The sequence below is a fragment of the Chlamydotis macqueenii genome, chromosome 6 (genome assembly GCF_036417535.1).
Source record: "Chlamydotis macqueenii isolate bChlMac1 chromosome 6, bChlMac1.mat, whole genome shotgun sequence".
In the NCBI taxonomy this organism is placed as follows: Eukaryota; Metazoa; Chordata; class Aves; order Otidiformes; family Otididae; genus Chlamydotis; species Chlamydotis macqueenii.
The window spans coordinates 12,673,949-12,699,789 of NC_141561.1; the positions used below are offsets into that span (position 1 = coordinate 12,673,949).

General features: G+C 43.6%; 1 protein-coding gene across 3 annotated transcripts in view; it reads right to left on the reverse strand.

Annotated features, from left to right (window-relative positions):
- Nucleotides 1-24,777, reverse strand: part of SLC15A2 (solute carrier family 15 member 2) — a 43,591-nt gene extending 18,814 nt beyond the window's left edge. For 2 of the 3 annotated variants that reach the window (XM_010115937.2, XM_086750944.1), the window contains exons 1-14: nt 24,636-24,777; nt 24,287-24,333; nt 20,849-20,936; nt 20,083-20,224; nt 18,146-18,238; nt 17,004-17,103; nt 12,085-12,175; nt 9,866-9,943; nt 6,979-7,061; nt 5,663-5,749; nt 5,298-5,387; nt 4,899-4,943; nt 2,646-2,678; nt 1,495-1,583 (exon numbers count right to left, since the gene is read on the reverse strand). In XM_010115937.2, the coding sequence (XP_010114239.2) occupies nt 1,495-1,583; nt 2,646-2,678; nt 4,899-4,943; nt 5,298-5,387; nt 5,663-5,749; nt 6,979-7,061; nt 9,866-9,943; nt 12,085-12,175; nt 17,004-17,103; nt 18,146-18,238; nt 20,083-20,224; nt 20,849-20,936; nt 24,287-24,333; nt 24,636-24,777 (1,208 nt within the window). Of the gene's footprint in view, nt 1-1,494; nt 1,584-2,645; nt 2,679-4,898; nt 4,944-5,297; nt 5,388-5,662; nt 5,750-6,978; nt 7,062-9,865; nt 9,944-12,084; nt 12,176-17,003; nt 17,104-18,145; nt 18,239-20,082; nt 20,225-20,848; nt 20,937-24,286; nt 24,334-24,415; nt 24,503-24,635 lie in introns of those variants that run through there. The other variant, XM_086750945.1, reaches the window with a different exon arrangement.
- Between the last annotated feature and the right edge of the window lie 1,064 nt (nt 24,778-25,841).

A 25,841-nucleotide genomic window follows, 5' to 3' on the forward strand; every position in this document is an offset into this window, starting at 1 on the left:
TGAGCAAAACTAGTGCAACTCTACCAGAGTTACATGAGATAATGTGACATAAAGCAGAATAAAATAGGTCCAGAGTGGCAGGTCCAAAATCAGCATTGAGTTGTTGAGATTTGAAACAAATCTGGTTCGAGATTCAGTGGCCTCCACTCCTTGTAATGGTCTGGATTCACATCCCAGACTGACTGGGCTGTGGGAAATTCAGATTAGGAACGCAAATTCTGTCTCTCAGTTACATGCCCTGGGATAAGAAAATGTTTACTAATTGCATCTTGTAATAAAAAAATGGGTTTGACTCTCAATGCCACACTGAGATTTTGTAGCACAAACTTTTGCAGCCGTATAGGCTAACACCCTGCAGGCTATAACGTTTCCACACCCACTCCTACAGCTAACCTGGATAGTAGCCCCTTGGCAACCCGCATCCAGGGGACAGAAACAGCACGGCACCCAGTCCTGATCAGCGCATGAGTGTGTGCTGCTGGGTGAACTAGTCTATGAACTGCCCCTCAGGCAGGACGCTTTCTGTCGAGTCAGGGCTCAGTCCAGGGCACAGGTTCACAGTGAGGTAGCATGGAGAAGCACAGCTTCTGATATGTGTCCTTCAAAGGGCACCATCACAGGGTAGGATAACGTCTTTGATATGTCTTTAGATGCAAGTAATTTGGCATGATGGGAAAAGATCAGCAGGCTGAAGGGGTCATGCTGAAACTCCTTCCATCCCCATTTTATGTGGTTTTGTCTATCCAGCATTTTAGTTTGGATTAGGAACATGCTTTTGAAGCCAATCTCCCACTCATCACCCCTTCCCACACTTTAGTTCATGTTGAGAAGTGGTGCTGGAGCACGGAAACTCAGTTCCTTTCAGCTGAAACTGTGCTGGCAGAGGCACTCCATGAGTGCACGTAACATATTCCCACTGCTAAAGGGCATCCGCTCACAGAACCAGACTACAGATACTCTGAAGTAAAATCTTCCAGAATGCATAAAGTGGGTCTCAGAACCCACCTGCAGCTCTGCTCCTATTACACTGCACTTATTGCTAACATAGACTAGGGATAAAGTACTTGGGGCATCTGGAAAATCCCTCATCTGCTCACTGGTTCAGATCCTGGTGTGGAATCTGCTTTCACAACAACATATGTAGTCGATTGTGGGACAGTGAATTCGGCCCCACTGGGACCTTTCAGGAAGGGAATTATTTAGGAGTGATAGAGGAGACAGGATGAAGAACATGTTGATCACATTCAAAGAGGGACTGTTCTTATCCGCTTTCAGGGAAAGTCCGTACACAGCAGAATCCAACATCACTGAAGTTTCCCCTCTAGAATTTCCAAGGCCTATGGAAGAGGGTGGTGCTGCCTATTAGGGCTGAAGTATAGGCAAGTACTGGAAAGGGTGAATGAGAATTTGGGGTTTTCCTCCTTTAAAGCTATTCTGCACACTTGCTGCAAAAGAAAAAGTACCGAGGCATCTGAATTGTCCCAAAGTACTTACGTGAAATTAAATCTGCACATGTTTATCAGGGGGTAGAGCCCAAGGTCAAAAATTGGGATGAAGACAAGAATAAGAAGTGGATTTAAGAACTGCAATACAAAAGAATGGGAGTTTAGTGACTAGAAAGCAAGTTTCAGTAATTAAACTCATAAAGCACTGTCCTCCAGAAATAATTCCATTACAGAAAGGACATGAACAAACACTTAAAAACCTCCTTTTAAAATATAATCATAGTTTACACTTTGACAGCTTCTGCTATTTAGTTTTCACAGGCATGAATACATTTCGTTCATATCTTCCCCTCCAAGAGGTAAGCAAGCATCACTGTCCCAATTTCCCTGAAGAGAGAACTGAAGCATTATGTTTTTAAAGAGTAGAAAACCCACTGACAACAGAGGCAAGTGACCTTCGGTGCTGTGGTGGGACCTTACAACAAATCAGCAATGATGGAAACATCTTGGGACTTCAGCAAAATCCCAGAGGAACAGGCCCTATTCTGTGAGACTGGCAATTTCTCATGCTTCCACACAGCTTGGTAATCCCCCAGGAACCACATTTCTCCTGGGAGGGCCAGAGCGTGTCTGCCAGCCAGCAGTGGCAGAGCAAGAAAATAAGAGTGTGACGGAGAATAAGCAGAGAGAGATGCTGTTTCAGTTTCAAAAGAAGATTTCAGGCAACAGAACAGCTTTGAATTTCTCCAGAGCTGTTCAATGTAAGAACTGTAATCAACTGTGACAACAGTTTTGGAGCCTTCACATTTTCATCTGCCCTGCAGGAAGGAAGGAAACATATTTCAGGTACATGCTCATCCCAGAGCAGAGGCATGTTAAAAGGAGGGACAGCTTGATCATCCACGTGCCAGCACTAGTTCAAGAACTATTAAGGTGGCACATCTCCCCACATCTCTGCACTATTTTGCAGGATTCAGCCTCCATGTTAGGACATCCTTGGGGTCTTCTGAACCTCAAAACTAAGCTTGCAAAACAAGTAGTGAGCAATAAGGCAGAATCCACACCACAGCAGTCAACAGGAGCACTGCTATTACCTTCAAAAGGATCAGAGAAAGGTCACTGGTCCCATGAGGAAAATAAGAACGAGAGAGAAAGAAAATACATTTCTAAGGGTTATTTCTACCCTGTAGTATCTTTTACCTGCATTTGGTCTGGCTGAAGGACATATATTCCCTGAAAAATAAAGATATTCCAAGTGATTCATAAACATCATAATATAACAGTGCATATGGCAAATGAGCAACTGGTCCAGTAGAGGCCTTAGCAGCAAAGGTGGTTTCCTCAAATGCTTTATGTTGGCTTTAGCAGCTGATATCGTTCTCTTAACACTTGTCATCTAAGGACACAGTGTTTGATGAGAATCATTTTGCAGAGGAAAGCTACACTTAGTCCTTGATACATGACAGGTGGGACACAGCTTATCAGAGGTACTGAGACCATCTTTCGGACTGGCTGAACCATGAACTAGTTGAGCGGGGAGGAATGGGATGTCAGTGTCCCAGGTGGGATTTGGGCTTAGAGCTTCCTCCCTCCCTGCTTCTGTAAGGGGAAAAGCCCAAATCCTCCAATCCTGCAAGTAAGTGCTTCTCAAGCTTCAGGAAAAAAAAAAAAAAAAAAAAAAAAAAAAGGGCCATCCCTGAGTTAGTGGGCTGTACAAACACATCTTTTCTCACTTCATCTGCCAAAGGCACCAAATGGGCTTTGGTCAGCTGTTGAACTGTGATTTCTTGGTTTAAGCTAAGAGTACTCAAGGCTATAAGAGGTGCCTCACCCTTGCACCACTGTGCCCAACCCCTACAATTGGGCAAGGTCAACATGGATGGATGAATGGAAGGATCCCAGTCCCGAGAAAGGGCCAATGAGCCGAGTCCACGGAGGGGCTGGTGTTTGTCTGAACTCCATGCAATGTTTTTCATGTGAAATTAAGATGAAGTGAAGACAGGAAAAAATAGGAAGGAAATAATATCTTTCCAAGAAAGTGCTGTGGGTCCCTGTCTCCTATCTGCCAGGCTTGTCCTGAGCTGAATCTAGAATAGCTGCCTGTCTCTGCCAGCAGCTGCCTCGTGGGAGAGTGGAAACAACTGGCCATAGCAAAGGAGTCTTACAATTAAATATATCAGGCAAATATCCCCTCCTGCTTTGTGCACACTATACAAATGTGCCATTAGGAGACAAGCCTGCAAATATTTCATCTCACACTAAATCATTCACAGTTAACTCTAGACTTCCTAGCTGAGCTCTTTGTCTGCAGAAGGGAAAAACATGTAATTTTGCAAAAACAAATTCTAACAAGCCTAAAGGAGGGATTGCCCCAATGCTGCAGCTAATTCTCACCTTCATGAGTCAGGACAACTCACTAGTGGGGAATGAATAAGACTGAAACACAAGCCAAAAATCTATCCAAGTCAGTGTCACAAAAAAAGCCCTGAAGATGTCCTTTTCCATCAGAGAGAGTTTAATAAGTGACACCTGGTGATTCTTAATGTTCTGCTAGTGGATCATTAAGTGCATGTGAGCAAAACAGCAGAAAACCAAGCTTTTAGATACACATCACAAAGACTGCATCAACTTTCATTGTTTCGTCTTTCTGGGGTGGATAAATATTACCCAAGGAATAGTCTTTTTCATGCCTCACTTAAATTAATTAAACCTAATGAGTATCACATGCTGAGAGCCCAGTTTTTAATAGGAGTGACATAGAAGGGCTCAAATTTTGGGCTTTAATTTTAACTGGCAAATGGGCATTGACAATCCTAAATTCTGATGTGAACATACACAGGTAAGATCTAGATGGCCTATTAAAACATACACATGTGGAAACCAGCCCTGTGTGGTGGCATCTTTAGGCAGACAGCTGATCCACATTTATCTGCCACTGCACCCTGCACCATTTGTCATTCAAATATTTGAATAACTTTATGGCTACTAACTAATTAATCCTCAACACATCGCTACCTTACACACAAGATTCTTGCCGGTTTTGAGAGGCTTCATTAATGTATCACCAAGTAAGCCAGAGCAGAAATACACAACAGCAATAGCTCTAGTTACACCTTATAAGTGCTGTGTGAACTTTCCCTGACTTTTCTGTCTTCACTGGGGGTAGCAAGCTGGAAACCCTACCTGCTCATAGTCACAGAGCAACCAGTTGCCAGCAGGTCAGCACTCCTGACCTTGCAGGCTGCTGATGGCTCCCCAGCTCTTGCTCCTTGACAAAATGTGCTGTGATGAACTGACCATGGCTACACAGAGCCTCTTGCTTCAAATCACCAAGAGTGCAACTCACCCAGACTCATCAAGCAGATGATCTTAGTACTGCGAGACTCCAGTTAAAAAGCAAGAGCAGTGATGTTACTACTAGTCTTACCAGCCTTGGTGACATTAAGTACTTACAAAATCAGCATTCATTTTTGTGGCTTGCAAAGTCCACCTGGATCCCTAAGGAGAAAACAGACAGCTGTGAAGCCTTCAAGATGTCCTATGGGACTAGAAAACAAGGGGGCAGAGAAGATGATAGTGCCAGAGGTCTTATTTCCCATCTGTTCCTTCCTTTCCCTGTAACACCTGCTAGCAGGCAGGGCAGACATTCTTCCTTCTCACCCTCCTGTGCCAGACACCTGGCAGGACTGCAAAGGGATGGCCAGCAGTGATGGTAGATACTGCCTTAGCAAGGCTCTGGACACCTGGTAGAAGCATGGCACTCTGTGTCCCCAGGATGCTTTGGTGTTACCCTGGAAGGACAAAGGTGCAAACCCAGGCTGGCAGGCAGATCTGCAATGCGCTGTACCGTACCTGCTGATCAAACAGGGCCCAGAACATTGGCAGCGGTATGAAGAGGAAGAGGACGCGTGTCACCATTTTAACCTCCCCAATCAGCTGTTTCTGTAAAGGGAAGAGGCAAAAAGGTAAGAGGTGGGTGAAAAGCCAACAGGTGATCCAAGCCAGAAAGCATGAGAGCTCCCATTTCTTTCTGAATGGCACTTATTTGTGATACTGGACATACTTGCATTTCAGTGCAGCACCTAAACTGTCCATTAAGGGTCAGGAGAGTACAGCCTGGTGCATGTGAGGAGTGGTGCAGGCCAGTCTTACTGTCCCCCCTGTTTGCCCATCTCCCCACTTCCCCCTCCAAATCTGCCAGGCAGAGCATTGCTTACCGAGTATTTTTCTGATGCCCAGTCCAGCCAGTGATCTCTCTTTGGAATCTGATGGGAGCGGTTTTTCAGCCGGTTTTTAATAGCAAACTAGGGAGAAAAACAGGTGAGTAACTCCCTCGTGGCATATCTGCCCTTGTCACATTCCAAACTCAAGGCTGCTCTCCCCATCCCGAAATGTAAGCCGTGCCAGAAAATTGCAGGGGTTTTGTCAAACACTTCCAAAATCTCAGACTGGATGGTTTATGACCAATTGTCTGCAGGGAAGTTTCTATGACATTAGTTGATGAAAGGTATGATGTCGGAATGAACTACGTCATGGGCTTGTCTTTCAGAAACAAATCTGACACTAGCCCCCAAAAGATTGTTTCCTGCTTGATTCAACACATGCTATATAAAACTTTAAACGTAAGTTCGTCAATTCTCTTCCAAAAAGCACCTGTTGGTGCTGAGGAGGAAACGCCTCGTTATCCAAAGCAACGTCAAAACCAGAATTCTCACTCCCTTCTGTAGACCTTTATTTGCATATTCTTAGTGCAGCCTCTGTCTCATTCACTCCTAGATCAGCTTTCAAGTTGTTTTCTCACTGGAGGAGAAATCAGTGACACTGAATTTGTAACTTGTTTGTTTATGCTGTGTGCTCCAGTCACTGAACACACTGAATACAGCCACCCTGGCAAAAAGAGTGGCAGATCTCACGCAGAAATCATATCTGTGAGATCTGGCCTGTTTCCCCAAGGTAAATCTCTCACTAGGATTGACCTAAGTAAAAAGAAAACATTTGCTGTTAGCAACAGCTTCCTAAAAAAAAAAAAAAAAAGTCATTATACATCTAATATTGAGAGTATTTCTCCACATACTATATTCAGCTCACACACTATGAAAAATAATTGATAAGGCTATAATGCCACTTCAGCATGTCTCTTGCATTTACATGAACATACTGAATGTGCATAATGTGAACGTGTACTATTACTGTCTGCTGAACTGATAAACTTCAGTAAAATTCTTCAGCTGAAAAAAATGGAATCATGTATCTTTACTCTGTGAGTTTCTGAATTTTCCTTTCAGTTCAGTCTCCACCAGCATCTGCCACTAGTGCTTCTACTGACATCAACTGAACAGTTCATGGAGCTAAGGAAAAACAATTGAAATGTTGAAAGAATAAACTAGGATCTAAATGTATTTCTTATTCCTTACAGCTCATCAGCAAGATATCCAGGAGCACCATACAGAACTCCAAATGTCACTTCCCCTTTCCACTTTTCTGACCTGCAACCTCAGAGTCATGCATGAAAAAGAGAACTGCACACACTTACGCCGATGCATTTGCACACTTCAAGTAGGATGTTCCCTTGTGGTGGTGTTTTTCTGTACAGTCCACTTCCAGCAATGAACACAACTGAAAAATATTATAATCCAAATGGGAATTCCCATGACTTAGGCTCAAACTTGCACTAGCTTCTGGGAAGGATCCCCCACCCCTGTATTCAACAGGTATTCTCTCCCCTCAGGGCTTACAGCATTGCACTTTTAACAAAATAAATATCTAGGGCTCCTTGAATGCATTCAGATGGAAGAAAATGCAACATCCTACAAGAAGCAGTGTGATCTCTCGAAAGTCACTGTCATCTTGTGATCTACTCTGGCACATCGGGCAGCTCCACATCTGATTCATGCTGACAATCAAAGCTTTGGAAATTCCCCCATGTATGCTTTTTGTAGGCTAAACTTAAAATACAATCCACATTGTACTCCTGCACCTGATGTTGGAAATCAGCCCTGAGTCATTGCAGCCATGTGAGGATGGATCCAGATCCAACATAGGCTCTGTGTCCTTGTATCTCACATACATTTCAATGGAAACTGCCATGAAGGTCACTGCATCACGCACTGGTGGTAACAGACATTACCTCCATTTATGGTTTCCATGAAGGGATATACAATTTAAGATATTGTATTGTCTTGGTTTTCTCCCTCAAAGCACAAACAATATTGGACCAAGGCTTCAAAGTCCTGTCAGACAGGGGGCTATCTGATTACATCTCATCTGTTCTGCTCTTTGAGAGCCCCTGAGCACATTGCAATTCCAAAGACATTAGCAGGGAGAAGCACAATAAAAGCTAAGCATGAAATCCATATAATAAACCAACCTTAATGTTTTAAACTAACCTAATTGTCCGGGTCAGTCCACAGCCAGTGAACAAAAGCAGGCACCTCTATCCTACCACAGGAGGACTGGGACACTGCAGGGAACTCGCCACGTCTCACTTCTGACTATGAAGACCCTTCACTTCCAATTTTGACTTGCAGAATTGTCAGAGAGACTTCTGAAGTCAGTTTAGGTGAGTCACAGTGAAAGACACTTGTCCAAAGTCACTCAGAGTGGGTAAAGGCACTACCTAATTTTTAGGATCTCCCTGTGGACCTATTGACACCTCTAAATGGTGATTCATAAGGTTTGCTGAGGCCCCATCCCTGGAAACGTTCAAGGCCAGGCTGGATGAGGCTCTGAGCAACCTGATCTAGTCAGGGATGTCCCTGCTCCTTGCAGGGGGGTTGGACTAGATGACCTTTGAAGGTCCCTTCCAACCCTAACCATTCTATGATTCTATCTTCTGGCAATGCCATCAACTCCTTTGAGAACTGAGGTTTCTGCATTAGGGTTAGCATTTGGAATTAAATAGTATCAATCTTCTTCCACCTTTCAGAAACTGAAGTGGCCCAGAAAATCTTGTTCTATAAGATTTCCATTCTGCCTCTAAATCTATCCTTGCTTTCCATCATCACAGGGAGAGGGCCAGTCAGGCTCAAAGGGTATTTTCTCCAGTTCTGCATGCTGCTCACATAGGCAAATATATCACTTCCAAGAGCATTTTATCGTGTTACAAAAGAACACAGAGCTGCTTTGCTGGGCAGGCTGTGGAATCTGGCAGTAGGACACTAGCTAAAAACACATTTTGGTTGATGCCCTCACCAAAACTGCAATATTTACATGTCCATTTTCCCCTGGGCAACTGCTATCCTGCTAGAAATATTTATCACAGAATTGGTGCACAGAGGAGCCTGTGCTGCCTTAAACTGATAGGAACAGGCCACAGGGGAAGAGAGAAGCTTTCTCAGGCTCGTGACCATGCACTTTTTTTGAAAACAATTGCTGTAACGTTAGCTGTGGCCTGATGACATTTCTCCAGTGTTCTGATTCTTCTCTCTGATGGAAGTTTGAGGGGAGACAGCAACATTCACATTCTCTGGAGGACGAACTTTTCAAATCACAGATGCTGTGGTGAAATCACACAATTGCTTGGTCTCTCAATTAAGCTAACAAGCTGAATGAGAAGTCACCACATGCTGTGTCAAAATCTCTCAAATGTAGCGTAATAAGGGGACTGCTCCCCTCAGCAGCTTGCAGCTGTGAAACTAAAGCTAATGGGGTGTCCTCTATATTGGCTACCAAGGACTAACAGTAAGAATGTGGAAACTGCTGAGTATTTTATAAGGGTTGAAGAAGAAATCTTGACAAGTACATTAATGGGGCTAAGATGTAAGCTTTAGGAAGTAGGGTGATTGTGGCTGCTTCCTGACACTTGGACAATAAGGGGCTTTTATTGCATCATAATAATAAACTGTCACTGTAATTGTGGGAATTACTTCAGTCAAGCAAAGTGAGACAGCTCAAAATAAAGTAACATCTCATTCAGCTCCTTCTGTGACTTCTGTGTGGTGCCCAGATTCTGAAGCAAAAGTCTGAGCCGTTAAAGATGGCCCCAAGCTGCAAAGAACCTGTGTAAAGGTTAGAAGTAGCATGCTAAGCTTCTCTGCTGTAAGCTGGTGAACTGCAAGGACTGCTCAGATTGCAGTTCAAAGGCCAAGCCTGCTTATAGGCAAAGCTGCAAGCCACCAGGAGAATCATTTTGGTGCCTCCCTTTGCTTTATAGAGCAAGGCAATTGTATCATGGAACATCCAACAGACCACTCTCTCATCGTTATACAATAAAGGATTGCAATAAAACCACGGTCTGCCCACCCCAAGTGAAATAGAGATTTTTCTTGCTGTTCTGAACTGTGGAATTGTTGGGATGATCTTGAACCATACAGTTTCCCATTGCAGTATCGATCCAGAGATAGCGAATTTGTGCCTTTTCTCATCTATCCATGCACTCAAAAGTGGTAACTCCTATTGCAAGCATTATTGTTTCCACTCACCAAGCGCCAACACCATCAGTGCTGCTGGGACACCAAAAGCCAGTGCATAACAGTCCTCTCCAAAACACTTCACATCCCCTGAAAAAAGAAGTCAGAAATAAAAGCACCTCACTACAGTCAGACTTACGTTACCATGGCCTTTGATTTGTTTCCCCTAAATCAGTCACTTTCTCCAGCTTTAAATCTTCTTTGCTGGTGCCTGACATTGTGAATTGAATCTCCTTGAAACAGTTGTCCTCCCTTGATGAAGACAATGTGGAAGCAGAGTTAGTGTCTGCCAGAAAAAGTAGCTCATAATGGGATATTGATGAGAGTGGTAAAAGGGAGGGAGCAGACAAATAGGTAGAGAGAAGCAGTAGGAACTGTAATTGGGAAAAAACCTGCAACATTTAATATAACCTGAAGCCATTCTGTATTTGCCTAGATCTAAATAACCAGTGCTGTGTTTCCACATTATTTATGCCAGCTGCATGAGTTGCTGAGCTAAAAACCTGACTCTGATTTCATAGCAATCTACAGTGGACAAAGCGGAAGCCAACGCCCCTCCTAATAAGTGGGAGCACAGGATTAGTCTAACACTTCAGTTCCCTTTCTCACCACCTTCCCAATCTCACTCGGGGCAGCCTGCTCCAAATGTCAGGTCTTGCAATAACCGATCAGGAAGCCAGGTTTGTTACAGCATGGCTTTAATTGATCTGAGCTATGGCTGACTGAAACCCTGAGCCTCTTGTACCAGGTCAGTTCTTGCATCACATTAATTTAGAGGTCCAACTGCAAACAGCAAGCCAGCAGTGGGGTCTGTGTTTGTATACCAGTGGCTACAAATTACTGCATTCTTACATGGAGTAATAAAAACATGACTAAGATAAGCCAACACAGTTACCAACCCATAAGGAACAACATAGGAAACCAACCCATGAAGCCTTCAGTTGTTCCTGTTCGTTGTCCCTGGGCAGTCACGGTCAGCTGCACAGCTGTGTGCATGCACAGTGTTTATTTACTTATTTTCAGCAAATTAGCTGAAATCCAACAAAGCTGGCAGTGAGACATTACAGGCATGTTGAACTTTTGACATGCAAAATGAGCTGGACTTCCCCACCTAAAAGTATATATCCACATTTCTGCCAAATGTTTATAAACTGCATTTCTGGCTTTTCCAATAAAAGCTTTCACATTTAGCAGAAACTTTACTCTTTCCCCATCCTCTCCATCTGATTTCCATGTTGCAACTAGCTTATTGCTAAGCTATATTGGCACAGGTTTTGGTGTTCAAAGGGGACTGGATTTTCCTCTGCACACTGACTGCATTGAGCAAAAGCCTCTTCCCAAGAGAATGCTGACCAGGGGACACCGGTGAGAGAAAGAGCAAGAGATACAGCATTTGTCTTTGCCCATACACATGGTGTAAATATGAGGCAAGCACAATTGCCCACAGCCTTGTGAAATGAACGGCCTGTTAAAACAACTACTCTGAACAAAGAAAGCTTCCTGGAGGCCACGGATCAGGATGAAAAAAATTGCTGCTAAGCGTGAAGGCTACCTTGTCCCTGTCCCCATCCCCATTGCCTGCTGCTCTGCCTGTGTGTCTGTATTTAGAGCATGCCAATCCCCTTGGCTTCTGGGCACTGCAGTACAATGAAGTAAGCGCAGCAAGACTCAGGGACTAAAAGGGGTTGTGCAAGTTGGCTAGAATGTAAAGTAGGTCTTAAGTGGGGCACCGGCCTGTGCTTTGTCTTCAAGGCTAGTTGCTCAGGGCTGCAATCTTGCAAGCAGTCAGAGCCCTCCACAAGTCAGCAGCACAAGGCGAGAGGGAAGACTCCAAAACCAGCCCTGCTAAGTTTTTCGGCCCTGACACCTGCACAGGACCGCAAAGATAGTTCCCATGCGCAGGCTAACTGCAGGCAAAATGGGGGAATAATCCTTCACTGGCAATGGGGAGCATTAGATGACCATATAGGTCCTTCCACTTTTCATATTTTAATTCTACAGTTCAGGCTGGCTTTGGAATACAACCAGGAATACAGTTTCTGTAACTTGTCTGCTAGTACTATAAATCTGTTACGCTGCTACAGCAGGATTAACAAGGTATAAATGCAATACACTGGCCACTCCACAGATAATGTAATTTCTGCCATTCAGTTGTCATAAGAGCCTAACTATGCACAGCAGAGTAGTCACAAGGCAGCTAATTTATTGTCTTATTCTAAATCAACACTGACCTCTTAATACAGGAGTTACAAACGTGGAGATCAAACTTCCAGCATTAATGGATAAATAGAAGATGGAAAAAAACTTGCTTCTCTCCGAGGTCTAAAACAAGAGAAGACAATATCAATGTCACGGCTAACATACAGCATTGGGCTTGCAAATTGAACACTATCAATTCTCTTGTTAGGAAGGCTGGGTAAATATTGACTTGCAGTGCATAAAATGTTAAGCAAAAAGGCTTGTGTTCAGGTGATGGTAAATGCTCACACAAATCAGCTCACTTTACTTGAAAGGCGCTTTGGGGCTTTTTGGCATTTCAGAAGAAAAGCCACTGCTTTGAGAGTGTTGTGAGATCAGAAGGAGGGGACAGCATTTACTTATTCAGAATAAGTAGCATGATTCAGATCCTCTGTCACCTAATTCAATCCAATTTGGCACGGTTTGACAAGCTCATCATTTCTTCCCATGCCTGAGCTCCTTTTTTTTTTTCCTCCTCTCCTGTGTAGAAATAGAAAAAAAAAAACAACCTGTGCATTTTGAGGAGCTGGTAATGACAACATAGATGAGAGAGTGCCCGCAAATGAGAGGTATCCATCTGACAGGAGATTACCAAGCTGAGGCCAGTCAACCTCAAACTAATAGGGTAAATTAAATCTGTGGGAGGAAATTCAAGAGCCTGATGGAGGGAGGAACTCTAAGAGAAACAGCTCAGAATTTAACGGATGTTGTAATATATTATAGATCATACATTCAAAGGATTCCTGTTGATCATCTTTCTTCCTGCATAACTCATAATTTGGAAGGAATCAAGAGCTTGATTAGTAGTGGGTAGTGGGCAAATTGCTTGGGATGTAGCTTGGTGTCTGGCAGAGAGCTCCTTAGGGCACCTTGAGCCACATCTCTATGACCTGAGCATCATTTGAATGCAAAGCTTTAACTTCCCAGTGCAAGGAAACTCCTCAGGGGCCTGGTTGTGTCCCCTCTCCTTCTAATATGTCCTGCTTCCTCCTGCTCCCTGAGACAACAATATTCCCAAGGCTAGAAAACAGGAGAAAATGTGAAGAATTGCAGGCAGCTAAAAGAGGACACCTCTTAAGGAATGAAGCCTAGAATGCAAAAATGTAACACAACTTCCTGTGACTGATGGTCCAGCCAACAGGAAATATTGCTACTTCATATGGCAAGAAGCCTCTTATCACAGGGGATTACTTCAAGGAAGGTGGCCAGGTGGGAGATCTTTTCTTTATGTCCCCTTGTGGAGCAGGTACTGGGAAGGTGAAGGCGAGAGCCTCATTGCCTCCCACTGTCACCCACCAAGGAATCTGGGGCCCCCTCTCTTGGATTAAGGGCTTTTTGCCTTGCCCCAGCACAGTTATAAAGATCTCATCGACTTGAGCTTTTGGCTCTTCTATAATTTTATTTCTACAATTGCTAGATTGCCTAGCATGTCCCAGGCAATCTAATCCATACATTACTAGTAAATTATTTATCCTGGATTAAAGGTTTCGTAAGCCTTGGAATAATCACCTCTATGGCATGTTTCTGTGGATAATAGCAAACAGCACTGGGTCTTACTATTTCTTATACTCAATTTTTGTCCTTACCAGTGGTTTTGATTACCTGGAACTTTCTACTGCTAAGCTAGTAAAAGTATATTTTCTTCTTAATTCTACCATTGTGACTAGTTATTTGTCATCATAGGGAAATCTAGAGAAATTAGCAGTCTCAGCAATCCCTTCCACTCCCAGAGTAGCCCTGCCATGGCTTGATATGGGTGGTGCAGTAGAGTCCTCACAATCCTGCCCTTTTCTTTGCAAATTCTCATGCAATATCTCTAACTCTTCGTATCCGAGAAACTCAGAATTTCTGAAAGCTGAGAAAAACTCAATCATGCAGCTCTCGACATCATAAAGTCTAGAGCAACAATTACCAAAAAGAATGTGCCAGTAAGAGAAGAGGGTAGTGATGCATAAAGAATTTGAGGCATCTTATTTCACACATTTTTACATTTCAGTGATGAAAAAAATGGTTGGAGAAAAACAGAAGTGAGTACAAAAATAATGACCCAACAGCTTGCAAATTACACTGATTGTAAAAAAGAATTACCTCCCTATTTTCTTAATCTTTGGAGCAAACATACATTAAAAACATGACTTGGATTAGCTAATTTGAGAAAAGGTACCACACATGATAATCCTGATCTCCTTGGCAACAAGAAAAAAGAAACAAAGAGAAAGCTATCTAGTACCTTAAACATCCTATCACACTGTTTGAATGTAGCTTTGATCCTTAATTAATATGCACAGCAGCCTTTGTATTCATATAATATATCACATTGTAAATATCATTGTGTTCAGGCATTTTTAGCTTGGACTCCAAATCTCATCGGCAAAGATGCTTGGAAATCTCCTGCAGATAAATCTGCTTTCCCTATGTGACCTCCTGCTGAATCAGACTCCATCACTGTTTGTAGTAGTACTGTTCTCAAAGTGCCAGATCCAAGACTATCACACTCATAAAGTACTTACAAGACAACCAGACCAACGGTATGCTTTTACCTCAAAACATACATTTGTCTCTATGTGAGAATAGCAGGGGCAATTTATTTATTCATTTTATCTACAGAACTACCACATTCCTAGTTTCCAGATGGAACAACTAAGCCTGTGCACTTAAGGGCTCAGCTGAATTTTATTGATGTTCTGAAAACTAAAAGATAATCAAATGCTCCATTTCATTGGGAATTTTCAAAACTTATTTCATCCTACCTGGAGTGAAAGATGAAAAACATGGTAAGTCCTCTCAAACACCACTCCAGAGGGAAGAAATATTCTGGTTGGCCCCAAACCTTTCATTCCTTACAAAATCAAACCTTCTCATTCCAATTTTGAAGACTTAAATTTCCTACCACATAGCATAAAACCTTTTTTCTTCTCTAAGGCCATGTCATTTCAAAATGGTAAAATATAAAAATTTCTACTCGGAAAAGAATGAATAGAGCAGAACGCACTGTCCTTATCAGAAGGTGTTTTGCAGTTTTCTTTCTCTAAATTAGTTTTTCTTGAGGGCAACACATAGGTGAATGTTTGAGCCTTAGTATTTGATAAATTTGTCAGAAAGGTGTAGTCTGAATGCCAGAGAACGGGCACAGGCTCACACAACCACAGGCAATACATTTTTTTTTTCTCTGTAACTCAGTTGTGGTTGTTTGGGATAATAATATGTATGTGCCTGACTGGGTGCTGAGATTCATTAGCTCAAGTCTATAAAACACTCTGAAAATAAGTGGCATATATTATCATACTGTAATTAGGTTGTAATTGAAAGATGCTGGATAAACATTATTAATCATTAATATTCATAGAAGTAGCACTTCTAAAAACACTGCTACAACACCTGTTACAATCCTTTTGGGACAACTATTGGTGCTGCAAGCTGGGATGCCCACATGCTGGTATGCACATGGCGTATTCCCAGAGTACGTATGCTGTGCTGCCAGCCTGCTTTTGGTCAGAGTGGGGCCACATGGGGAGGCTGGTGATCACCAGATGATTGCTGCTCCCTCTTATGCAGCATATTCTAAAGCACCAAGTCCAGCTGACAGCACAGGATGGGCATGCCTGCTGAAGGATCTGCTTTGAACAGATGACCACATCCTGGCCACATGAAATGACTACATGAAACATCCTGGGTTTTGTTACTTCTCAGTAACCGTAAGCTTCATCACTTCAGCATCACACAGTTCAGAAAGCACAAGTCTTTGCAAAATTTTAAAATAAACATTCTAGTCTATATTATTCATTAATTAAATGCTGACTACATGCTGGGGCATCGCAAAAGACAAACAAACTTCCCTAAGGGGCTCCCATCCCTTGTCCAACTCTACCAGTGCCTTTCCTGACAGACTGTTAGTCTACTTCCTGCATTGATGGGAATTTCTGTCTCTCAAAGATCCTACTCCTTTCCAGTATTTCTCAGGTCTGTTTCTGGATTTTTTTTTTCCTATTGTCAATCCTAAATAATCCTCCTTGAATGTAAGCCTACTCACCACAGACCCAAACACTTATTTTATTTTTTTGTAGCAGTGGCCTTCTACATATTTGAAGTCTTAGCCATGCACAGAAGTTCCTGATTTGAATACTGTCATTGAGAAAATTGAAATTTTTATTTGTGTGTTAGGTCAACACAAATTTAAGTGTTTCATTTCAGGTCAATTTGAAAATTATGCTTTTTTGGCTGAGGATTAGTACTTCCTGACCTGCTTTGTGGATCTTGGAGTTTGAGATTAGTGCAGGTGAGGGGCTAAGCACTCATGATTAAGAATGAGGACATGAAGCACCTGGACTACAATTCACAAAATGCAGAGCACAAACAGAGCTAAAAATAAGGATTTTCCCAACTCTTCAAAGATTTCCATTCTGGAATATCTAGAAAACATTCTGAGTAGATTTGGTACCAGCACTACTTTCAAAAGACTGGCATTTCCTACAGTTCTTTCTGAACAACATATAAGACATAGACTATGACTGTTTTGAGGGAAAAATCCCAAGAAAGCATAGGCTAGTTAACAGATTTTTCTCTCTCATTTGCTGTATTCCATTGAAGTGCATCATAATCACCCCTGTTAAGCTGGTTCAGAAATGGCTACAGTTCCACGATACACAATCTTCCAACTACTCCAAGGTCCAATTAATATTTAGATAATTTGTAATTATGACCTATCCTTCCCAATATCAGTCCTCTTCTGCTGTCATTTCCTTTCCTGAAGCATCCAGATTCTCTCAAGTCTTATGCAAATCATTCTACCTCACGTCTTACGACATCTTTTCCTAGCAAACTGGCCCTTATTCTAGTACAACAGGATTTGATCACAAACATCCTCATAAAGTAAGCAGATACAGCAGATTTTAGAAAAGAAAATAAATCTTACATGTTCCTCTTCAAACTGGTCCCCACCAAATGCAGAGACACAGGGCTTGATACCTCCCGTTCCAAGGGCGATCAAAAACAGACCAACCATAGACAGGATCCTTCATGCAAGAACAAAAACATCACCATTGCAGAACCTTTCCAGTGCTTATGAGAGCATTTAAGTGTCACCCAACCATGACTCCTCTGGTATCATTGTCTGCTGCACACGGGTAGTGATAATAAGCCAGCTAAGTGCAAAAACCAAGTGAATTATCCTCATTTCTGCATGAAGTACAAGCCAATTAACCAAACAGTTTTTGTCAGTTTCTTGCTATTCTGAGGCCCAATGGACATACTAGAGATCAAAGATCCATGGGATTATTTTCCACTCATACGAGAGCAAAAGATTACAGAGATCAATTGAGGAAAAGAAAAAAAAAAAAAAAAAAGAAAAAGAAAAAAACCCCACGCCTTTTCCTGTAGCCTTCCAGCCTGGGTAAGTACAAACAAACTGTTTGAATTAGGCTCACTCTTGGATGCTTTCTCAAAATACCATGGTTGGCCCAACAGACTACATCTGTAGGGAACAGGAGTGTCAGAATTGGCCAGGTCTGGGACAAAAGGAAACTGTTTTGTAAATGATATGTGCTCCTGCCTGCATAAGCATATTTTTAGAGCTGGTAGCCTATCAGTTCCAAATCTAGAAGGCAAAAAGAGTTGTACTCCATGGAAGAGACAGACCCTTCCTCTGTCACATCAGAAAATGCACCTTTGGTTTTGAGTTTCCATGCACACAGGGGAACCTGACTGAGCTGGGCAGCGATGCTGATGAGGAAATGAGGGAGGAATGAGCCTGGTGCAGGCACTTGGATGGAGAAGACCAAACTCCGGGAGCATGGTATAGCAGAGAGGGGTGATCAGAAGTCCTTATCTCAAAGGGCTTAGAGTCTCTGTGGTGGTATCCAACTCCTTCTAGTGCATTCGCACTCTAGATTCACCCTTCTGTTCTTACTCAGATTATCCCAAACTCTTCACTCATAAAAGCAACCCATGCACAGCCCTTAGGCTGCTGGCCTGATGGAGGTGAAACTAATGACAGTCCTGCGTAAACCAGCTACAATCACAACCTACTACAGCATTGCAGTTTCAACAGCTACTTACACATGAACCACCTGGTTGCCTAGGGATGGAATTGCACCGACTGACTTTATCAGATGGCCAACCACGTACACAATGGAGAGGTAGATGATCGTCCTGTGAGGAAAGCAAACAGCAGTGACTGAAGGTGCTGGGTGACATACGTTCCAAAACCAGAGTGCACCTGTGCTTCCTGATACGGTAGGTCTACTTGGCAGACACATAAGGAACTGGTTTGTTCACACCACTGGTACAGCAGGCAGTTGTAACTCTTATGTCAACAGTGAGTGTACTGGAAGAGAGAGATAGGCAAATGGATTCAGATTAGAGAAGGATAGCCTCTGCTTTCTTTGCATAGGTTGCTGAGCAGAATAAACTAAAAATGTTCCAGTCTTGTCATGCATGGAAGGCTGCAAATAGAAGAGTACTGTTCGAGTCCAACTCAGTTTCCAGATTACTAATAACTGGCATTTGGTAGCATGTGCTTAAGTGAATCCCTTGACTGGAAGGCATCTATAGGGACTGTTGCCCACATTCAACCCACTGGACTAACATTTCTGAATTAGGAGTGTGGTTTCCCCATTACAAGTTTGGTTTGGATCCCAAGTACCTCTGACGGACTGAGCTCATCTATCTGCCTCCTATGTCTTGGCGAGAGAGAAGAAGAAATCTGACTAGAAGGATCCGGCTCTTGAGTGTATTCTATTCCTTCATCATGTTCAGGATTAAGAGATGTCTGCATATTTATGGGCAGACCAGACACACACAGAGGGAACGGAAGGACTTGTTAAGGCAGAGGCACTAGAAGAAGCCCTGTGAGCTTTAAGTATGGAAGCAGGCCTCAATTCATCCAAACTCTAGTTTCAACAGCTAATTTAGAGCCACATCAGCTCGTTCCTAAAAGCCCCTCTAATCTGTTATCCTGTCCTCAGTATCAGCTGAGGTCCAGCTACTACAGCAAAAGCCACCTCCCATTAAGTCATAGGGATTACTCCACGGAAAGTCTCCTGCCTAATGCACAAAAGTCTGCCTAAGGACTTACCTTCTCACAACATCATGCTGCAAGATAGATATCCTCAAATACCAATTAACTTTGCTAGGTGACTTTAAATAATGGAGTTAATAAAACGCCACTGTTTGGTTTTTTTTCATTCAAAGGGACAAGAGAATTACTAAAATTGAGCACAAAGGAAAAAGGACATTGACATCTCCTTAAGAACTTCCTGCTGGAAAGGCATATGGAAGCTGTTTTTTTCCTGTTGAGACTCTTCTGCAGATGTGCTCAGTCCTTGAGACTGGTCCAGGTGCAATTCATCACTCTGACAGCCAAGACTTCTCAGACAATGAGCAGACAGTGCCAAGCAAAGAAAGTCCTATAATCAGCTGCTCACCACCACTATGGAGCAGATGATGGCCCCACAACTTATCAGTGGAAAGGAAGACTGCCTAACTTACTCAGGGAGAATTTACCTGAGGGAGAAGATTTGAGTGAACCCAGGTTTCTCTGGCATAAAAATGAGTGTGCTCACACATTCCCTATGCTGTGAAAGCATAAGTAAGTATAACATAGTTAATGACATTTCTTCTGAAACTGTGAGATCTAGAGGATGACACCACTTCCTCACCACCTTTCTCAGAAGCAGATCTTGGCAAGCTGAGGGTTAATTACCCTACACCTCAGCTTCCTCAAGGTGGGTAGGGAAGGACAGTGCACGAAAAGTGTGTTTGTGACATTTGCTTTGTTCCAACTTTGTTGCCTGTTGGCCCTTGGGTGAAAGCAGAAAACAGAACAGCATGAGCAAAGAGATCAGCTGTTCATCCATTACAGAGAGGAACTGACCTTCGCAAGTGTCTTTGCTGCACTCCGAGCTAGCTCAAAGCTGGGAGCACACAGAGCACTGCCCTTGCACAGGCTGCATGGTGATGTAAGCTGCCTGAATTAGAGAGATGTCTTCACTTACTTGTATTTCCCCAGCCATGAGTCTGCCATGATGGCTCCAACGACAGGTGTGAAATAACAGAGCGCTGAAAAGGCATGATACACAGCAGTGGAAAGATTCTCATCCCAGTGGAAAAAGCTTAAGAAATATAGCGTCAGGACAGCTAAAAGGAAACAAGCAAATCACAACAGATAATTAATGTGTATCTCCACAGGTAAGCGGGAAACTACATCACGGTGGCAAGAAAACTGCTGATTTGTCTAGCAGCTATGAGCACTGTTGTGGAAAGATCTGTACTTTCAGACCTGTTCCTCATAATCCCTGACATAGGAAAAGCTAAAATGAGATATGTGAGTATCAGGTATTCTTTGCTCATAAACATTTATGTTTAGCTAGGAAATATATTTTCTAGCTTATCTTACCGTAACACGTAGTTCTGTTTATGCACATTTTCTATTTGCAAATTAGATGCCTATATGATTCAATTCCCGAACACACTGATTGCACACAACTATGAAAGATGTCACACACTGGAAAACTAGGTTAGAGGCAGAGAATCGTATAAAAATTTAGACTGGAAGGTACATTTGGAGCTCTCTAGTCCCAACTTCTGCTCAGAGCAGGTGTAGCATCAATTTCAGGGCACATTATTCATACCTGAATCCCAAAATACTAATTTACTTTGAAAGACAGCTGAGACCACAAACAGTACAGCCCTGGAACACCAGGCCAGTGTTTACAGAAATCCAAGTATGGGAGAGCCGCTTCCCAGACACAGGCCGCATACCTCTCATGCCATAGTAAGAGAAGCGTTCGCAGAACTCGTTCACCACGATGAAGGCAATGCTTAGGGGATAGTTGGAGCCACAGAGTTTCTGTAGGAGACAAACAAGAACCTATCAGCTCTGTGAAAGCTTTCACACCAGCAACACATCCCCACAGCGTCTGGGCAGTGAAGAGGAGTTCAGTCCAAAATTCAGGCGCCCACTGCTGCTTGACTGGCCTGTGAATTGGACTCAAAGGAGGGAGGGGACCCCCCCACCTATCTTGCTTTGGTTCAGGCTCCCCAGTGAATCAGCCTGGCCAACACGGGCCCAGTAAGGACCACCATGGGGATTCATGGGCTGTCAGCAGCTCACCATGCTTGTAGCTCCAGGAAGTCCAGTGGAAGGGTCCCACCACCTCTCTGCTGCAATGCAAAATCCCACTGAGGTGCACAACCAGCTTCAGATGCCTTTTCTTCTACTCTCCACACAAAGCTACTACCGTGCCCTAAAACTGCTCCTTATAGTACCAGCCATTGCCTCAGCAGTTGGTACACCCCAGGGAGCTGCTGTCTGCTTCTGTGTGAAGCTGCTCCCTCCCATGCGACAACTGCCCTCAATCTCTGCACCTCGTTTGCACTGAACTGTGCTACCACATTCACTGAAGCAGAGCGTCAGCCCCATGTCCAGCACTCCCTCAGGCATGGAATCTATTTCATATTCCAAGAATGCTGGCATAGCTAGGGATAATTCAATTTATTAATCAAAACTAAACAAAACAGCAACGGGACTGTCAAACCTGTCTGAGCGTGGCCACTCTTTCACTGAAATCTGACTTTACTCCAGCTAAAATCAGCAGTTTCCAAGTGAAATACAAGGCATTTAAACAGATGAGTCTTGGCACGACCTTGCGTGGGCCTCTGTCCCTCTTGGTACCCTACTGTGGTATGAGCTAAGCAGCTTCCAGTGGGGCTGCTTAGCTCCACTGCCTCAGCACAGGGAAAGCAGGTTTTCACAGCACTGCCCAGCCTCTGCCAATTAGTGGGAGGGAGGGACTGGCCATGCACTTTGGTGAGGGATGGGGGGGAGTGTGATATTAACAGCTGCGTTCATATTTGTGGATTTAAACAGTTATGGTATGGGCCAGTGAAGTGAGATGAACTCTTCACATGCATTTGTGTGCCTCTTGTCAGAAACAATGAATTGCTGTATTTGTTCCCAGAGTCCCAAATGCAAATACAGATACCAAAATAGATGTGTTTATTCAGGTTTATTTCACCACCAAGAGACCTGGATTCCCAAAGCAATGGCATCAAGTTTGGAAGAGTCTAGCTTAATGATGCTGTCTTGCTCACCATTATACAAGAGCAACAAAAGAGAAGAGACAGGCTGTCTCTTCAAAAACCCAAAAAACCCACCAGTAAATGCTTTCTATTACTTAACCCAACATATCTAAAGACAAATATTTTTGTCTTTTTTAATACATATTTTTTTCTCTCACTATTTATGGGCTGCCTTTTTATTAGAAACTCTTTGTCTCTTTGCTTTACTAGAGTAAATATGTAATTATCCATTTCATTTGTTATTTACTCTGAAACCATCATGCCCAGCATATGGCTTGTAAGACAGAAACCACACTGGAGCCTCCTGCTTTTAGACTAACCTAAAAATGGTAGCACATATAAGCTGTAAATGCACAAACACACAGATGTATGCACACACAAAATACCCTTCTCTAATAAGTTTTTCATAATAAAGAAGCCGTAAGAGGCAAATTATGTTTCCTGTGGGTGGCTGGAGGCATTTTCTGAACTTGGAAGGAAAATTGTGTAACAGGGATGTTTTTCTGCCTCTCTTTCACAGACCTCGCTATCAGTACACATGAGATTTAATAACATTTGATGGAGATGCAGAGCATGACTGTTGAAACCCAGATGGCCAGGTGTTAGGAACCCTGCTGCCCGAGCTCATCCCTCCATACCCAGTGCACAAGCCCTGCGGGATTTAGCTGCCGCAGCTCAAAGTACCACATGCTATGCCACAACCTGCAGTGACAGAAAACCTGGCAGTGACACATTTCAGCCACTCCTGCTCCCGGATGGGCACCTCCTACAGATGAGCAGGGCCAAGCACTGAAAGGAGAGCAGGAGGCGGTGACTTCCCAGCTAAACCTCCCCAAGCGCCTCAGTCAGCACCCTGAGTAAGTGCTTACAAACACAGAGCAACGACTTACAAGCAGGGGTACTTCCATCTGGCTTGTATGTCATGAGACGGCATCAGCACACGCAGAAACTCTCATGTATTCTCTCCGCTGTATCACTGACCTGCCTGTGGCCTGCCCAGACATCCAAAAGCGGGCAGCTTTCATCCATGTGGAGAGCCAGATGCAGTTTGCTCACTTTCGCGGAGGAGGACCTTGCTCAGCAGAGAGCCCCAGCAAAAGCAAAGAGGCTCAGCCTGGATTCATGAGCGCACAGATAGTCTGCTGTGCTTAGCTACCACTGTAAGCCTGGGATCTGCAGGATTATGGAGTTCTTAAAGATAGCGTGGAAGTGTGTCTTTGGAAAAAAAAGAAAGGTCGTTTAAAGTGCCAGCTACAGGAGATATTTGTTTTCACCTCTCCTTCTTGCTGACTAGCTGCAAAATGTGACTAAGATTAATACTTCACAGGAGCTCTGGACATCCAACAGTTAATGTCTGCACAGTACTTAAAATTGTGAGTTAAATAGTTGGCTTGCTAATGACATGACTGACTGCAGGCTTCAAAAGCAAGTATTACCATTACCAGCGTTACTGTCCTGCAAGTCAAAGCAAGTGCAATACAAGCCCTGTTCTCCCTAAAGTCAATACAATGTACAATTTTTAGGGGCCAAGCACTCAATCAGAATTAGCCTGAAAACTGCACAAACTTCAAAGCCGCAAGGCAACAAAATATTCACCTGAATCTGGCTTTAAATCAGAGCCAAAGGTGTAAACCTGAGGCTCTGGCACTACAGTTAGGCTCTATAACACACATCAACGGCCTGTCCTCAATCCCTGTCCTTCCTTCTGCTTTGGAGCATCTGGGGACCCTTCCCTGATGGGCTTCATCAAACTAAGCAAATGCAAAGGTCAGCTCCCTCCCTCCCTCCCATGCACAACATCCCCCTCCAGTTCAGAGAAGTGAATACTTTCCCACAAGGAAAGTAGAGTTCAAGAAAAAGGCAGCAATCAAAACCCTTACCCTTTTCCCCAAACATTCAGACAACTCATTTTTTTCCCTTTAAGCTGCCCTTTCTTAACTTAATCAGGTTAGTGGAGGGATTTTTGCCTTGAGTTGTTAATGCTTATTTCAACCCTCTGCAAGAAAGGGTGTTTGTCTGTAGCCAGAGCACAACAGAAGAAAGAACAGAGAGATCTTGCAATGTTTAGAGCAAGCTGAGCAGAAAGCAGAGAAAAGGAAACCAGCTGGAAACACTCACCGGGGATTTTTTCTGAACAGGGAAATCTCCTTTTTGGGGATCATCTCCTGCAGAAATAAAAGTGAACAAAGTTTCCTTGGATTCATTTCTCTGAAAAGCGTTCATCTCCCCTCTCGCCTTGTCTCCCACCATGCTATGTGGCTGTGGTGAGTTGACTGGGAAGATTTCCAACCTCAGGCATGAAGTTTGATTCAGTTTGAGTTAACCCTAATTGAGCACATTTGTGCAGCCAGGGCAGAAAGGGGAAGGAGATGCTACCAGGAAGGACAACTCCAGAGTTCAAGGAGAGTCAGGGAATGCAGCTTAAATCATTCACAGGTTGGGGATGTCAGCACTTCGTGGCACAGACCTCCTATTTGCTTGGCATGCCCCCAGCTATCGTACGTGCACCAGCCCAGCACAGCGCTGTATGCTGAACAGATGTGAGCTGAATAAAAATCCCAGGTCCCAGATATCCCTGCAGCCTGCGGATTTAGGAGCAGAGTGTGCATCTCCCTCCTGATGCAGTAATAACAGGTTTATTCTGCAGGGATCTCATTCACGTTCATCCCAAGTCAGAACTACTAAAACGCTCATCAGGCTGAACCCTCAGACACTGGATGTCACGGATGCCTGCACTGTGTTAAATCATTTCTTTGCTATCCTATGAGTGAAGTGACCCAGGGTTCATTCCTGCACCAGTTCTCTGGAATAGCCTTGCCTTTTCCTATGGGACAGTTTAATCTGGAGGGCACAGCCAGCACCCAGGAGCAGCCCCAAACCCCGTCTCTACGTCCTGTTATCGAATAGGACACCTCAGGGCTCCCTATGTGGCCAATGCATTCTATGCTATGCTGGGAGCCCCTAGATTCACCCTGCAGCTACGTGGGCTCAGCTCCCTGCAGGTACCCTGTTGTCCCTCCTCCCATACCCTTCCCATGGGAACAGAGGAGCTCTTCATCAGTATTCTTCCAGTGCCAGTTTCAATTACAGAGTAAAATTCACAACCTTCCCATAAACCATCCTCAGTGGCTGTGGCTCTGCAGTATTCTCAGCAGTGTGGGCTTTTTTTCCTTCCCCTTACATTTGCTTCTTTAAAAGGCAAATGTTCAAAGAATTTTGCCAAATATTTCTCCCTTCTCTTATCAGCAAAAATACAGACCACACTGAGAATTTGCAATTGGTACAGTGAGTCTCCATAAACTCATCCCTAGCTCCACTACCGAGTTGCTGCTAGTGCTTGGGTATCACAGGAATCAAGTTTGCAGTTGCCAAACCAGGAAAGAGAGACCTTTGCTTACACCACAGATCCTTAATTTGGCTTTGGTTATTGCTAAAAAGACATGGAGAACACTTAGATAAGGGACTCAGATGTGACAGAGTGCACAGAGGAAGCATAATTACTCCCCACACTCCCTCATGTGCACTGGGTTTGCTTCCGCTGAGGATCCCCAGGGATCTCATTTCACTCCTGCTAACTGAGGAGCTAAACATGGGGCCAACAGCCCAAACTTCAGACGAGGCCAGGAAGGTCTACCCGTTTCTTGTTGCCTTTTTCTTCTACAGTGGTGGCAAA